General features: G+C 35.2%; 1 protein-coding gene across 3 annotated transcripts in view; it reads left to right on the forward strand.

The window, feature by feature from the left end:
* LOC149529210 (Tetratricopeptide repeat (TPR)-like superfamily protein) overlaps window positions 1–16,948 on the forward strand; it is a 185,194-nt gene that overhangs the window by 54,397 nt on the left and 113,849 nt on the right. For all 3 annotated transcript variants that reach the window (XM_089811601.1, XM_089811602.1, XM_089811603.1), the window contains exons 4-6: window positions 7,800–7,862; window positions 7,972–8,188; window positions 8,352–8,408. In XM_089811601.1, the coding sequence (XP_089667727.1) occupies window positions 7,800–7,862; window positions 7,972–8,188; window positions 8,352–8,408 (337 nt within the window). The remainder of the gene's footprint in view (window positions 1–7,799; window positions 7,863–7,971; window positions 8,189–8,351; window positions 8,409–16,948) is intronic.

The raw sequence follows: 16,948 nt of genomic DNA on the forward strand, positions 1-16,948 counted from the left end.
AAGGTTACAAAACACACTATTAAATGTGACCTTGTTAAAGGATTTAATCACCCTGTTAGGAGTGGTCTTGTTAGAGGACTTCAGAACATTCCATTAGAATGTCACCCTATTAAGGGATTTACATATGGCTGTTAGGTCACTATACCTATTAGGTTAACCTTGATCAAAAGATTTCAAATACTGTTCACAATGGTTTGAAAATAATAGCAGGCTTGATCTGTTAAGTACAACTCACTTTGCATGTACAGATATTTGTTCAACTCACAAAACTGATTCACTGTTTGGCCTCCATTTTTCTCAACTCGATTTAGCCTTCTGCTTAGATTTGCCAGTCGACATCTTTCATAGCTTCAACTTTACAAGCATCCGCATACAGACACATGCAGAGAAGCTATAAGTTCGCCTTTGTACCTCCTTAAATAGGCAATTCTGATCTTTTGCCACTTAAACACCACCGTAGATCTTAGGGTTTACGATTAGATCTATCAAATATATTGTATTTGTTCACCATCTTGTTTTGCCCTTTTCTAGAAACATCTCTTGGAATCCATCTCTTAGGTTGTTTACCTAATCCTCTCGTGACATTAAATGATCCAACTCATCGATCCTTATCTTAAACACACTTTTCATATCCCAAGAAATCAATTTAGTCGGCTGGAAATTAGGATTCCTCGCAAACAGTTGAAATGTAGTTCCTTGGCCAACACTAACTTTTGACACTTGTTCATCATTAGGTTACTCGGTCGCTATAAAACTTCTTGCTTGGCAGATGCACTGTCAACACTGACTTTGCTCGATACTTAGTATGGCTCAGTTGACACTAGCATCATTTGGCATGTACATCAAAATTCTTTAGTCTTATATTTTGTTGCTCATAGTTTCAAGACTTGAACATTATTGGCTTCTCCTCTTGCAACATGATTTAAACAACCAATACATCTTGTCAAAGTCCAACTAATCAAGTGTCCATTTGTAGTTTCCTCATCATAACTCAACTTATCCTCTAGATGCTTTTGTTATGAACAACTTCTCAAATTCTCTTCATCAATCAAATAGATATGACTCTTAGATCAGATAGCAAATTGTCTCACCGATAGATTTGACATCAATGACAACATAGCAATTGTTTCAATTGTAGTTTCCAACAATCTCCCTCTTTGGCATTGATGGCAACACCTCTTGAAATATTTTAGGAATATTTCAAGTTACCATACAATCCAAAACTTATACATTCTCGAGCAACACCCTCAATATATCATATATTCATTAATATCCTTAGTTTCATTCTGATTCATATCTCTGGTCTAGCAATACCTCAATTAAATCTTATGAACAACCTCTCTTACTTACTTACACTCTCTTACTTAGCATGTCTTTGCTAGCTTTCACTTTCTCCCTCTATCATTGTGATCTTTATCTAAGTAATTACACTCTCTTACTTAGCATGTCTTTGCTAGCTTTCACTTTCTCCCTCTATCATTGTGATCTTTATCTGCAACTCTCTGATAATCTCTCCCTTTTGGTTTCTTAGATGTTCTCTCCCTCTTTGACAACAATGCCAAAAGACATTATCTCTTTCTCATGCATCGTTTCATGTAGTTACTTTCATGTCAGTTCTGAATTCTTCATCTGTCATCTCCATATGATTGATCCATTATTTTGTCTTTCTTCTTTACTACTACCTTAGGCAATCTCCTAAAGTAGAATTGTCCACATCAATTTGTAAGATAGTGTGATCAACACATTTGATGCAATGCTTCACTTTTTCTTAAGTAGCTTTATCTAGTGGAATCACCCCTAGTTTACCTCTAAGATATTCACGAGCATCCTTAGGTAAAGCTTTAGTGAATATATTAGCTATTTGTTCTTTTGTGTTCACATATTCTAATTTCACTTCTTTGTCATGAACTGGTAATCTCAAGTAATGATACTTGATAGCAATGTGCTTTGTTTTTGTGTGCATAACATGGTATTTTGATATGTTAAATAACACTTGTGTTATCACAATAGATAACCATTGGATCGGTAATATTTTCCTTCATACCTTTCAACAATTACTTGATCCATATGATATTTGAACAATTCACTGCTGTTGCCACATACTTAGCGTCAACTGTTGATTGGGAAATGCAATTTTGCTTCTTGCTTGTCCATGAAATCAGTGGCTTTCCTAGAAAGAATGCACCACCACTTTTGCTCTTCCTGTCATCAACATTTCCTGCCCCATCAGAGTTAGTGGACACCTTTAGTTCAAGTCTATCATTCTTCTTGTAATACAATCCATAGTGTTCGATTCCTTTAAGATATCTCAGTATTCTTTTTATTGCCATAATGTGATTTTCCTTAGGACTTGCTGATAATCTTGCAACTATCCCAACTACTAGTGCAGTATTTGGTCTGCTATCGATTACATATTGCAGTTTACCAATCATTGATTTGTATTGTGTTTGGTTCACATGAGCAGAATCATCATTCTTAGATAGTTTATGTCCAATAACTATAGGTGTATTCACTGGTTTTGAACCTTCCATTCCAAAAGTTTTCAATATCTCCTTGATATTTTTGGATTGAGTAATGAAGATACCTTGCTTCATTTGATATACTTGTAAACCAACAAAGAATTTGATCTCACCAAACATTGACATTTCAAATTCCTTCTTCATTTCATCAACAAATGATTTACATAATGCTTCCTTGTCTCCATATATAATATCATCAACAAAAAATTCAGATAATAATACCTCATTGTCCTTGCCAGTTTTCAAATAGAGATAGATTGCTATTATCATTTGTTCTTGCAAAACTAATCTTCTGTAAATAGTTATGCAGTCTTTCATACCATGCTCTAATGGCTTGTTTCAAACCATATAAAGCTTTGTGCAGCTTGCATACCATATTCTTGTTGCTGGGATCTACAAATCCTTCAGGGTGTTCTCTAAAGCAGTAAGCCTACCAATTACACCTTTCAGAGTTAGGGCATTACCTGGGGTACATCTCAGTTCTTGTAGTGCATAAACCCTAATAGCATAGATAGGAAGTAGAGTTCTCAACACCTTGCTGATTATTGTTTCATCTTCAATCTTTCCTTTAGCTCCTTTAATAGCATTGACAACCTCTTTGATTCTTGTACAATATTGAACTATGTTCTCACCTTCTGTCATTCTCATTTTATCAAACTTACCTTTCAGATTTTCTAATTTGGCTCTTAAGACATTATCATCTCCTACATATATGGTTTTCTGTTTATCCCACATTTCCTTTGAATTCTTGTACTCTTTTAGGTCATCAAACTCAACATAGTTTAGGGCTGAAGCAATCTCCAACATTGACTGATCGTGTTCTTGCTTTTCTTTCAGTTGTTGAGCAGTTAGAGGGATTGTTATTATATCCACATATACATTGTCTAGAAAATCTAGTGCAACATCATCAATACTAGCTATATGTAGCCTCATCAACTTTTGCCATGTAGGAAAGTTCTCCTTGTTCAACTTTGGTTGCTCCCTTTTGTACGCAATGATCTTTAGCTTTGAGTACCTTCAAAGTTCTCTCTACAAGCACCAATTCTCTCATACCAATAGTTAGAATATTTAGAATAACTGAGAGGAGGGGTGAATCAGTTATCCATGGTCTAGATGTACCAATTGAACAAACAAACACTTAGGCCCCGTTTGTTTGCTGGAATTAACCTGGAATAGGGAAACGGGAATAGGAAAATTGGAATAAATCTATTCCAATTTTGGCCCAAAACGAGAATAAATCGAATTCCAAAAATAAATTAGAATTCGATTTATTCTCATTTTGGGCCAAAATTGGAATAGATTTATTCCAATTTTCCTATTTCCGTTTCCCTATTCCAGGTTAATTCCAGCAAACAAATGGGGCCTTAAACAACTTCAGATCTTATTATTTCATTGCTTAGTCTCTACTGTAAACTTTTAGTAACATTAACTAGTTGTCCACTATTCTAAAATAACAGACTTGTAGAATGTAAACATTAATCAATAAAACATCATAATATCATCCACACAAGTTTGACACTAGGATTTAACATGGAAACCCAATTTGGGAAAAACCACCAGCAACATCTCACCAATTTTTACTCATTTGAAGTGACCCTTGTTAGGAGCCAACCTTGTTAAAGGTTATAAAAACACACTGTTAAATGTGACTTTGTTAAAGGATTTAATCATCCTGTTAGGAGTGGCCTTGTTAGGACTTTAAAACATTCTATTAAAATATCACCCTGTTAAAGGATTTATATATGACTGTTAGGTCAACCTTGATTAAAGGATTTCAAATACTGTTCACAATGGTTAGAAAGTAACAAGTAGTTTGATTTGTTAAGTACAATTCACTTTGCATGGACATATCTTTGTTCAGCTCACAAAATTGATTCATTGTCTTGCCTTTATTGTCATCTCAATCTCTGATTTGCTTGGCAACCCTTCAAGCAATCGCACTTCACTTCTTCTCAACTCGATTCAGCCTTCTGCTTAGATTCGCCAGTCGACAACATCTATCACAACTTCAATTTTGCAAACATCCGCATACGGGCACATGCACAAACGCTTCTTAAATAGGTAATTTTGATCTTTTGCCACTTAAACACCATCATAGAACTTAAGGTTTATGATTAGATCCATCAAATACATTGTATCTGTCCGCCATCTTGTTTTTCTTTTCTTTTCTAGAAACTTCTCTTCGAATCCATCTCTTAGGTTGTTTACCTAATCCTCTCCTGACATTAAATGATCCAACTCATCGATCCTTATCTTCAACGCGCTTTCCATATCCCAAGAAATCAATTTAGTCGGTTGGAAATTATGAATCCTCGCAAACAGTTGAAATGTTGTTCCTTGGCCAACACTAAGTTCAGACACTCTGTCATCACTAGGTTACTTGGTCGCTATAAAACTTCTTGCTTGGCAAATACTTTGTCATTCGGGCACTACTAACTTTGCTCGACACTTACTGTGACTCGGTTGACACTAACATCAGTCGACATTTACATCAAAATTCTTTAATCTTCTACTCTATTGCTCACACTTTCTAGACTTCAACATTACTGGCTTCTTCTCTTGCAACATGATTTAAACAATCAATACATCTTGTCAAAGTCCAACTAATCAAGTGTCCATTTGTAGTTTCCTAATCATAACTCAACCTATCCTTTAGATGCTTTTGTTATGAACAACTTCTCAAATCCTCTTCATCGATCAAATGGATATGACACTTCAATCAAATAACAAACTGTCTCACCAATAGGTTTGACATCAATGACAAGATAATAATTGTAGTTTCCAACAATATCTTCAATTTTTGTTCTTTTATACACCATCACAACTCTTTCTTGATTTGAATCTAGCTTTACAAAATACTTGACCCATTAAAGGTTTTCCAAAATCCATCAGTCTTTGGAATAGGGTACTTGTCAATCATGGACTTACATAATCAATGCATATCTTCTATGAATCATAATGTTTAGGTAAAATTACAATTGAAAATCACATTGACAATTGTTAGACTGGATAATCCTCTTATTTATGAATGTTTGAAGTTTCTTCTTTATCCAATTAATGATAGAAGTTGATGTTGGAGAGAGGATGGCTTTCTTAGGTTCTCTAGTCTTGGTCTCGTGTAAAGCTTACTTAAATTTCTGTGACAAATATTTGAATTTAGCTCAAATGCACACTTTCTCCCTTTGTTGAGCTCTCTTCCCTTGCAAAGCATCTTTGCCGTCCACATGCCCAGCTTCTAACCACTAGTTAGCTGACTTATTGACACTGTTGTTCAGGAGGTTATGGTTTCCTCCAATCTCATGTTAGGTGACACATGTTAATGCCCTTCAAATGAGTGATTTGCCTGAGTCCAGCTAGGTTTTGAAAGAGAATTGCATGAGTTCACCAACAAATTGCTTTAAGGAACTTTTTCAAAGCCTTCTTTGACTAATAAGAAGAAGAATCCCTACTAATGCATAGGCACCCTATATAAAGCTGAATTGCTCATTGAAGGAATACAAAAAATAGAGTCTTCTTAAAGGGAAATCCTTGATCTGCTGGTTTATGGGTATGTGTCTAATATGTCCTCTTTTTTTCCACTAGTGTGAAAAAGGCTGAGGAGGTCCCTGCTATGTTTCATATGGTACACCAATTTGGTTTTTGACAGTGATGTCGTGAATTAGTGCATTTTGTATTTGTGCAGTGCATCAGAATGTACTTTACATTTTCAGGAATTAGCCATGTGCCAATTGGAAAAAAATCTTCTTGACTCATCTTTCATTGGTAGTAATTCGTAGGATCCTATTTCCCATGATATAAATGGTGCACATGACATTCATTGCATTGGGCCATTCTCACAAGAGTGAAGTATCCTTATAGTCAGGAGGTCACCTATCAGCGTGCTGTTGCTGATCAAGCATGCTTAAACATGGAGTTTTCTTCAAAATTAGTTCTGCGAAGTTTGCTCACTCATTTCAACATCTTGGGCAAGTATCATGCCTCATGAACCATTGATTTGGAGCTCTGTAGCTGTTCGTTTTTTAAGCTCTTTTTGCTTTTGCAGTGCATCCTTGTGTAATATCAGTTCGCAGGAATTTTCCGCATGTCAATGTTAAGTCAAACTCCAAGGTCTATCTCTTGTGATTGTTGACCAAAAAAGATTCATCTCTCATGAACTTGAATGGACCGCATGGCATTCTCTGCGAAGTGATGCTCACATGGGAAAGGCATGGGGATATCTTGGGGATTATCCATCCCATTACTTTAGAAGCTACATGCTGACTCCCTATGGCAAATCAACAACAGATGAGGAACTGCTACTGATAACCAGACTACCACTCGGCCACCATGTAAAGCCACCAAAACATGCGAATGATAACAAAGTACAGGTAAGAAAGACCTTAGTACCTCTATAACTGTTACAAAGTTCAAACCTGATCCTATTTGGACAGGTCAATCACCTTCCATGACACATAGGACTTTCTTTTACCCTCATCTGGTGTTTTTCCTTAGGTTTGTTGCCTCTTCTTACTGCAGGCTCAGTTCCCTGTATGTGGTGCAAACTTTTCCATGTCCACACAGCCACAGAGTATCCCATTATGTACTGATACTGAATGAAATGTCAATAGCAGTTATGTTTCCATCTATAGAAAACCATTCTGATCTTGGATAGGCTATAATTTAACTGCGTAAAAGATATATTAGTGGTCTTTCACAGAAATCTGGAACTTTCAACTGGGAGAGGGGGAGACAGGAGATTGGTTTCATGGATTGAGGGCTATGAACCCTGATGTGGTGATGGAAGTTAGGAGTGCAAATATATACACACACACATGGATAAAGGCACATCTGTTGAGATATGAACCAGGTTTGGTAGACTGTAACTGTATCCAGATAAACACAGAAATGTTGAAGATGTCATATGTTTGATTTGCACTTCCACAGCCATCGTATTTTAGCTACACGAGATCTCACTTTTTCTGGGCCTCCATTCATTTGTTACAACTTTTAGTGTACATAGCTGCACTCTTATGTTTTTTCATGGGTTTTGTTTATGTTTATGAGAGACCCTAAAATACCACTGCTTGGGTGCTGCTTGTTTAACATGGTTTGGAAGAGAACTATCTATTATCAAATTTTTATTTTATTTTGTACTCTGTTGAGAAAACATTAGTATGTTTTCATGTTGACTCCAATGATTTTGTTCTATGTGGTGTTACTGTTATATGTTCACCATCTGTCTTGATTGGTTTGATTTTGCATTATTCCATAGGCTATAAAACACTCCTACATATTTTGCAGTTTGGAACGCATAAAGTCAATTTGTGAGCAAGCACTTCAGCTTGACCCCAGTTGCATTATTGGGTAAACATTCTATCCAAATTTTACATGGTCCTATCAGGTAATACAGATATTACATCCTACAAGGTTATGATCTTATCCAGATCTGTTCATTGATATGGGTGACATGCAGGTGGCATGTTTTGGCTGAGATTTGGTCATTTCAAAAGTCATTCAGTAATGCTCAACAATGTGTTACTAAAGGGCAAGAAGCTATTTTTCATTTTCGTGAAGCCTATGGCTTTTGCCTTAAAGTAGCCGAACTCAGATTGCAGCTAGTGTTGGCAAATGCACGCCTGTCTTCGGGATCTTATGATGAGTCCATTGCATATTTTGACATCATAATTGAGGTTGGTATTTCTATTTTATTGTTGTGTTCAAGGAGTTATTTATTTGTTTTTCTTTTATGGTTTTATTTTCCTCTTTCTACTTTTGTTTTATGGCACCTTGCAACAAAGCCATTTATTGCTTAATTCTATTGATCTGTTAAGCATGGGATGGTTACATATTTAGGCTGCAGAGAAGCTTGGAGATTCAGAAGCCTTAAGATTGAAGTATGCAGCTATTGAGGTATGTGATAGATTTGATATTTACTAATTGGCACTTCTGTAATCTAACATATTGCTTCTATAAGGCTAAAATAGGACATGTTCTGCTTAAGTTGTTCAAGTTGCTTAGATTGATCCCAGAAAAGGTTCAGCTGTTGCTTTAAAGTCAGAATCAGATGTTTTTTGGATTCATGAAAGTTGTAGATGTCCATGAATATGGCTAATGGCTTATACACAGTTTAATTTTGAATAACTGGAAGATCATTAACTAACTACATTAGTTATTACTAGCTGTTACGGCCATACATAGTGTCTATTTGCTTTGTTTGTCAGAGGTAAATGCAATAAGGATTAAAATTGGAGAGGGAGAATGGAGGAGATGTAGAAAGAAAGAAAAAAGAAAAGACATTATATTAATTTCTATGAAAGGCCATTCTAGGTCTATTAGAATAATATTTACATATTTATTCTGTTAGTGATCAATAGTGTAATAATTAAGCCCTGTTACCCCAAAGTTTCTGGGACGTTTTTTATTGGCAGGAGTATGGGATGGCTTTATATATATATTAATCCATTTCACATTCATCACTACAACATAGTTTAAAATTATCAATTCCATTCATCAAATATAATTCATCAATGATCATAGAGCATAGCAATTAACATCTAATCAAATCGTTATAGAAAATAGCAACATTTTCAATCATCATCTAAGACTGTAGTGTTGGAATCACCACTGCCATTACACCATAAGCTCGAGCTGTCAATGAATGTCACAACAGCAAGAGCCAAGGATCCACGGGAGGCGGTTAAGCATATGTCACAAATCCATTGGTCTATGTTGAACAATACCTTCACCTAGAGGAGACATAGGCACCAACCTCCCAACAATCTCCCCCTCAGCATGACCGGAGGGATTTGAACGCGTAACTCAGTACTCTGATACCACTTGTTGGAATCATTGTTGCCATTATACCAAAAGCTCGAGCTATCAATGAATGTCACAACAACTAGAGACAAGGATCCATGAGAGGCGGTTAAGCACATGTCACAAATCCATTGGTCTATGCTAAACGGTACCTCCACCTAGAGGGGACGAAGGAACCAACCTTCCACACGTAGAATACCAATAGTAAGTCATCAAATGAATCAAATGAGAGAATGGAAAGCATCATAGATTCATATCAAAAAGCTGCAATTTTGAAGTTTCAACATTCAACTATTACCCAGTTTTACCCATTTTTTGAGCTTGAAAATTTGTTCATTTTCTTTTGTTATGAGTTTTGGGAGGCGGTCTTGTTAACATTGCTTTCGGTATTGGTATTCTAGTGTTCTACAAAATTCAAATCAATAAGGCGACAAATCAAGTCAATAACCAGCCATGTTTTCCATGCAGAGGAAGTGGTGCTCAAACATGTCAAATTTGCTTGGGAGTGGGTATCATTATTGTTGACTTTGGAGGAGATCAAACAAATGTATCCCAATGTGTAAATTGTGAATGAAAAGGTATTTTGACCCACACTACATGTCAAGGGGGGATTTTGGTCCTTGTGCCCATAGTGGTTTAGAAATGATTTGGGGATCAATCTTTTATATATTTGTAGCAAGCTTTTTTGGGACTGCTTGTCATTATATTTTCTAAACAGCTGTCCATATTCATCGATGTAATGAATCAAAGTTTTCTTGCTAGTTCTTTTGCTGAGGAGCTTGGTAAACTAGTTTATATTATTAATATATTATATAAGCTCTGTCACTTTTTGCCAAATAAAATAAAATAATTAAAGCCCATTATTTAAATTTAACTATAATTTAATCATTATTAATTAATTAATTACAATAAATCAATATTAAATTTTTAATATCCAAATTTTGAAATTAGACTTTTAAATCAAGTCTTTTAGAGTAAAGCGCACATTTAATTAATTTCTAATTAATTAAATATCATCATATGGTAATAATTTATTTTAACATGTAATTAATCCAAAAATCATAATTAAATCTTTTAGTGAGCAAATCACATAGTCAAACCACATAAAAGCAACATAAGCAATCCAACTGAAGTCAAAATCTAACAACACAAAGAAAAAAACTCATGGGTTTAATAAGGGTAGACAGTCAGATACATGTTCTTCTTGAACATTATCTACCCATTCTTACCATTGAGTTATTGTGATAAAGCACGCTCATCTTGACAATTCAGGGAAGTCGATGCGCAGTATCTACAACCTGTATAAAGGACTAGCATGTACATATGCATATATATCTAAGCTAAACAAGCAATGGCGGGGAGTGGTGGATTGTGTAGATCCCGACTAGCGGGTGACTATGACTCCCTCCCTCAACCATATCAGGCACATCAAACATAAATGCAAAATAGACACCCATACCATACACACGCAAGTATGGGGTAAGTACTATAAATAAATCACAAGTGTAAATAGCATCATAATCCAATTATAAATAACTCATCATCACAATACATTAATTATCATCTAAAGACTTATCATATGACATTCTCATGAAAGCAATTACATTTACTATCTAAGAGTAATTAAAGTATCATCATTACAAAAGTAATCATAATCAAATAGGCACATGAAAGTATCATCATTGCAAGTAAGTAACCATTACTATCTGATTTAATCAATTATCTTACATTCCAAAGTATCATATTTCAAGTATTAGATAAGGGCTAATATGTCCACAGAAGAGTTAGATAGAACTTTAACAGCAAATTCCATAATGTTAGCAAGGGAGGGGTATTACATAAATCAGGTTTAATACATCTCAATAATCAAGCATGTTCATTGTATATACTTGCATACATTGCAGTTGTTGCATAATGAAAGATAGAAGAGAGAAATTGTAATTTCAATCTTGTATGCATTGTCATGTATTTTATATTCTAGGAAAAGAAAATATTTGAAAAACACAAAATAAATTCATTCTTCAGCATAGTTTGAGTGAGAGCTAGCAGGGCTGATTACATCATTTGCTGCTGTTATTCATCCCTTTCAGAGGGTTTAAGGGATGTTTACCCGTGAGTTCATCAATTGTAACTCTTACTTTATTCTGGGTATTATTGATTTGTATTACACGGGATACTTTATGAACTGGGCTGTTAATGTTTTGTGAAAACATTGAGTATCTAAGCTGATATATAATTCTGGAATTTTCAGCTGTGCATTTTCAATGCAATTTCAGTTTTAGGTTGTAAAAATTATTATTTGAATATTTTCTTTGCTGCATTCTATTATCATATCAAACATTGCAAATAGTCCACATTCACTCACCAAAATAAACACAAACAAGGCAAAAAAATATGTCAGAGAGGGTTTTTCTAATGACAAAGGGGATGACTATAAAAATAGAGGGAAATTTATAAATGTATAGGAAAATTTTCATATATGCCTTAGATTTATATGAAAACATCTATACAATAGGCCATTTAAACATCACAGAATCTTATTATATAACATTTCAATAGTCAAAATCAATATGCATTCGTAATTCATAATTCATTGTTGAAATGCATTTTATATTAACATAATAACATACAAAATTGAAATACACGCTAGTAAATAATTCGGAATTCACTAGCAACCAAAACAGTAATCCACTTTTCACAGTGAAATATACAACTATCATAAGTCTGAAATAAATTATCAGTATACATAGTATAGGCATATCGTTAAAATTGCTTTGGAAGATAATCACTCACATAGGAGGGCAAGTACCTGAAAAAACGTTCCTAGGAAACACTATTATGCAAAATATTGGAAATTGTGTTGAGAGTTGACTATTGCAGGTTCCTCATTGACTTTAGAAGGGTTGGTACGTATAGTGGGTATATGTTTCTGAATGCTCTAGTTACCCATTGTAAGTGGACTGATATTAAAACTAACTAGTCTGCTGTATAGTTCTGATCATGATATAGGTCTGTTAAAGCAAGATGATACCTTGATGCAACCTCCAATATTCATCAAATCTTCCACAAAGGACCCAAATCAACCCAAAACCAATCTTGCACTGATGTATTGCCACAAAATGACATAAAGATGTATGTTCCAGGTCCGTAATGCACTTTTCAGACTTTCCCAACACCTTGCAAAGAGTCTGCTATATGATTCTCAATGTGCAGCTTGACTGTAACAACATTCTTAATTTCGCGATTCTTAATTTAATCTCGCCAAATACTAATTAGAGGACCCCTGACAACTGAATTATCTACCAGATAATAATAAGCATTTTTGGGTGAGCTTGGAAGGAGGTGCCCATTTTTGAATTTAAAAAAAGAGAAGTTTGTGAAATAACATTGTGTTTTCTAAGTACTGATGGAGCTTACCCGGTTGGGGATGCACACTAGTCTCATGGATGTGTGTATGTATATATCTGTGTGTGGATTTTTGAAAATATATTAAAACATTATAGATAGAGAAAGAGCTGCCAATAATTGATTATTAACAAGATAATATGCAAATAAACCACTGATTCATGAGTTACAATAGTAGTATAAGTAGTATAACAAACTAAATCACAATAGCAACAATATGAAATGAGTATAACATTAGAACACTAATCTCAAACATCAAAACCATGGTTTATCTATTGACACTATGATGGAAGATTAGTGCAAAACATAATGAATATGTATAGTTGTCATTGATGGAAACTATGATCAAAGCACATATCAGTGAAGGAGGGAACACGATCAGTAAAGGTGTAATGATCAGTGAATAAGCCCATGATCGGTGACTACAACAGAGAAATTGTCAGTACATAGAGCACCTTCATAACGGTCGAGGTAGAAGAGGAATCTAGTGATGCAATCATGTGTACAAAATCCAAGTGATTATCCTATTGCACATTTACGACCACAACCTAATTGGTCGACTGGTGTGAACAGTTGGAATTATTCTTGATATCAAGCAAAAGAACACTCAAGGAAAGTTAGAAGATTCTAGATCATTAAAAGGTATAGTATTTGCGATTCTATTGGATGATGTGGAAATGAACAGTGAAGGTCATGAGATGACGAGTTTTTATCAATTGGGTCGTTGAATCAGTATAAGGCAGTATTAAAGCAATGCATTGGGAAAGGTAATATGTTTAGACTGTTCAAAAGAATCAACAGCAAAATCCAGATGAAGATCAACGCGGTCAAGATAAATCATATTAAGATATGTAAAATGCTTAAGGAGATTGAGCAAGAAGCTTAAGGTTTGAGCAAATAGGCAGGATAAATAGTTTTTAAAGAGATTTTGCAATAAGGAAAAAATGTGAGTGAATAAAGAAGGTAAGCATAGTGTATGAAGATAGTGATCAAGATACAGAGCAAAGGAGAGCAAAGAGAAGTTGCAGAAGAGCAAAGAACTTATTGAATCTGAGAGGCAAGGAGTGTGATATCTAGATCAAAGATTTAGGTGTTTCTTAACAATCAAAATAGACAAATTGAACCCTAACAGGTTCTAGTTGTAAATCCATTAATCTATTAGGCTTTGGATAGAGTAGTTGAAATCCTTTTAAGTTTGTGGGTATCATACCCACCATGGCTTAAGCCTTCTAACAAGGGTTTGAATGATACCAAAATCATTGTGTTATGTGTGATGATCTTGTGGTGGTTTAATGTTGTTATCTTTTACTTGTTAGTATCGGTTATATAACTTATATGCTTTACTGTTTGGAGGTTATATTTCAATTAGCTGATAGGTGGTTTAAATTCTTAATTACTTGTTTGTATTGATTCACACCTCCCCCTTCTCCCCCCCACCTCCCTCGTACTTAAGAATTCTAACAGTTGGTATCAAAGCTCTGGTCCTCTTGTTTGTAAGCTGAACAACTTGAGGGAAAGATTAACAAGCATGGAGAGTTGCAGGTATGAGAAGCAACTTGAAAGTGCTAATTAGATGATTCAAGATCAACAGGAAAAGCTGAGAAAGTCCATAGTTGTGAGAAGAGAACTCACTCTTAGGTTAAATGAAAGTCAGGATTACATTGATCAACTGTCTGAAGGAGCAATTGCAGAATTGATGGAAAAGAATCAAAAGCTCAAAGACAAGGTGACAAACTTAAAGAGAGAACTTGAAAGCCAATCAGCCTAGATATGTGAAGATCTTGAAGGAACGAGAGCAGCCAAGTAAGCTAGCTAGTCTGTTGAAGATGCAAAGAGAACTGTTGAGAATGCATTGAAAGAAAAAGATGAACAACTTTTCAGTATTTCCCAAGAGAATGCCATCATGCATGAACACCTTCATGTAAAGATTATGGAGAATCAATAGATTGTGACTGAGAATCAAAAGTTGTAAAAAGAGTGATAAATTGAAGAAGGATCTGCAAACTAAGAAAGGTGAAAATGCAAAGTTGAAGCAATACAATGAAAGCTTGACGATCAATTGAAGAACCTGTAATGTCCCCATTTTCAGCGAGCTTCTGCGGATGATGGCATCAGTTAACAAGGGGATTAGGGGGTCTCAGTTGTGGTCTTATTAGTTTTAGTAAGTCTGTTTTTGGCAGTAGATGGGGTGGCTCTAGCAGTTGGTCGTCAGGTTCAGTGGATGTGGTTATTTATTGTACAAGCTCATATTAATTAATTAATTATTAAAGTCACATTCTTATAATGATACTTTATTAAAATAATGTTATTAAAAAGAGTTGTATTCATGAAGCTTCTTGAGTGGAGTTTATTTGGGAAACTTTTGCCAATGAGGGAATATAAATATGAGCTCATTTCATTGGAAAAAGCATCTGATTATTGATTATCTATTTGGCTTTTGTTGTCTTTGTGACAATTCTGAGTTTGGATTTGCAAATTGTGCTGAGGTATACAACATACCATCTCTCCTATTGTTATTTTCTGTGTCTAAGGAGATCTTTGCCGTTGGAAATCATTGTTTGATCTGAGAGGAGATTGATTGGAATTATTAATTCCAACCTGCATCTGCTATATAGAGCCATGTTTTGGCAATTTAAGGCTGCCGATTCACCTAGGAGGCAATGTTTTTGCAATAGAGACTTCTGCAAGCTTTCTCAAGGTTGAGAGGCCATTCATTGGAGGCCCGGTGTCATTCTCTAGGACCTGTGATTATTATTTTTGAGGCTGCAACCTACAGCAGGGCCGACGTTCCATATCTAGATGCCTGCAGCTAAAACCAGAGACCTGCGATTTGTCATTAGTTGTGGTTTTGAGTGTAGGCACTTGCAAATCAGTTTCCATTGACATCGAACTTGAACAATAGCTTTTATCCAAGCTGGGCAGTAGCCATACTTGAGTTCTACTGGCAATATCATAACATTATTAATATGCACTTAATCCAGGTTTCTTATATTGATTATATTTATTTTGTTGGCATTGTCATTGTGCAAAGAACTGAATTGAATAAATAAGTATTTGATATTCCAAGTTCAATGTTTATTTAGCATGCAAATTGTCAAGTGAATTAGAAATTGTAGTGTTTGCAAATTTCAAGTGTGTTGGAAGTTGCAGCTTTGAATGTTAAAACAATTAGCAGCTTGGCACCAATAAATTTGTATTCCATTTCTATTGGTCTTGCATTTTCATTGAAGAGAAAAGAAACTCAAGGTATACATATTTCCAATTCAAATTGAAAGTCAATCAAGGAAATTATCATTATTTCACCAGCTCAGTCAAGAGCCAGCCTAGGGTTGTTACTTAACCGAAGGAGACACAATGATGTAACGAGTCTTGGTTACACAAACAAATGAACACTCATGATCAGTGCATCATCCAAAGGGGAATCCAAGAAGCAACAACACAACTAGAAAGGAACCACAAACAAGTCAGGTAAGAGGACTAACAGACCTACTTGTTTTAACTGTGGGAAGATTGGTCATACTGCAAATGTGTGTAGAAGCAAACTGGCGAATAAGTCCAATTTATGTGAAGGTTGTTACAACTGTTAGAAATATGGTCATGGTACATATGAGTGTAGATCTAAACCTATCAGTAGATCTAGTAATAGTTGTTTCAATGGATACTGTTACACATGCAAGAAGTTTTGACACAAAGTTGAGGAATGTATATCTAAGGTGAAAGCCCCTATGTCACTTGTCGAACTAGTGAACTCCTATAGAAGAGAGCGACAGTTCAATCCTACATGCTTGGTGTGTGGTAAGTTTGCACATTTAATAGAGAATGGCAGATTTAGAGTGCAAAATGGTAATACTAGAGATTATCTTCCAATACTTTGTTTTCAGTGCAACAAGGTTGGTCACATTGCCAAAGATTGCAGGAACCAGTCTCCTAACTGGTCATTGGAAAGGAAAATGAAAAATCATGTTAAGTCTTGATGAGATAAAAAATGAGACGAAGAAGACTTGGGTTAAGAAAGAAAGAGTATCAAGAACAGGCCAAGTCATTTGAAGGAAAGACATCATCCTCTGGTGCGGAGGGCTTGCCTTTGAACTAAGCACAATACTTGCTCAGGGGGAGCAAATAAAAAAGAACATATACTGATCCCCTATAGTCAAAAGTGGTATGATAAATTGGCACATTATGGTCATAACCATTGGTCAAACACTACTTGGTGAGTATTTGTTAACCGC

Source organism: Cupressus sempervirens, chromosome 11 (assembly GCF_028749045.1).
Source record: "Cupressus sempervirens isolate cs-2001-9-10 chromosome 11, ASM2874904v1, whole genome shotgun sequence".
Taxonomy (NCBI): Eukaryota; Viridiplantae; Streptophyta; class Pinopsida; order Cupressales; family Cupressaceae; genus Cupressus; species Cupressus sempervirens.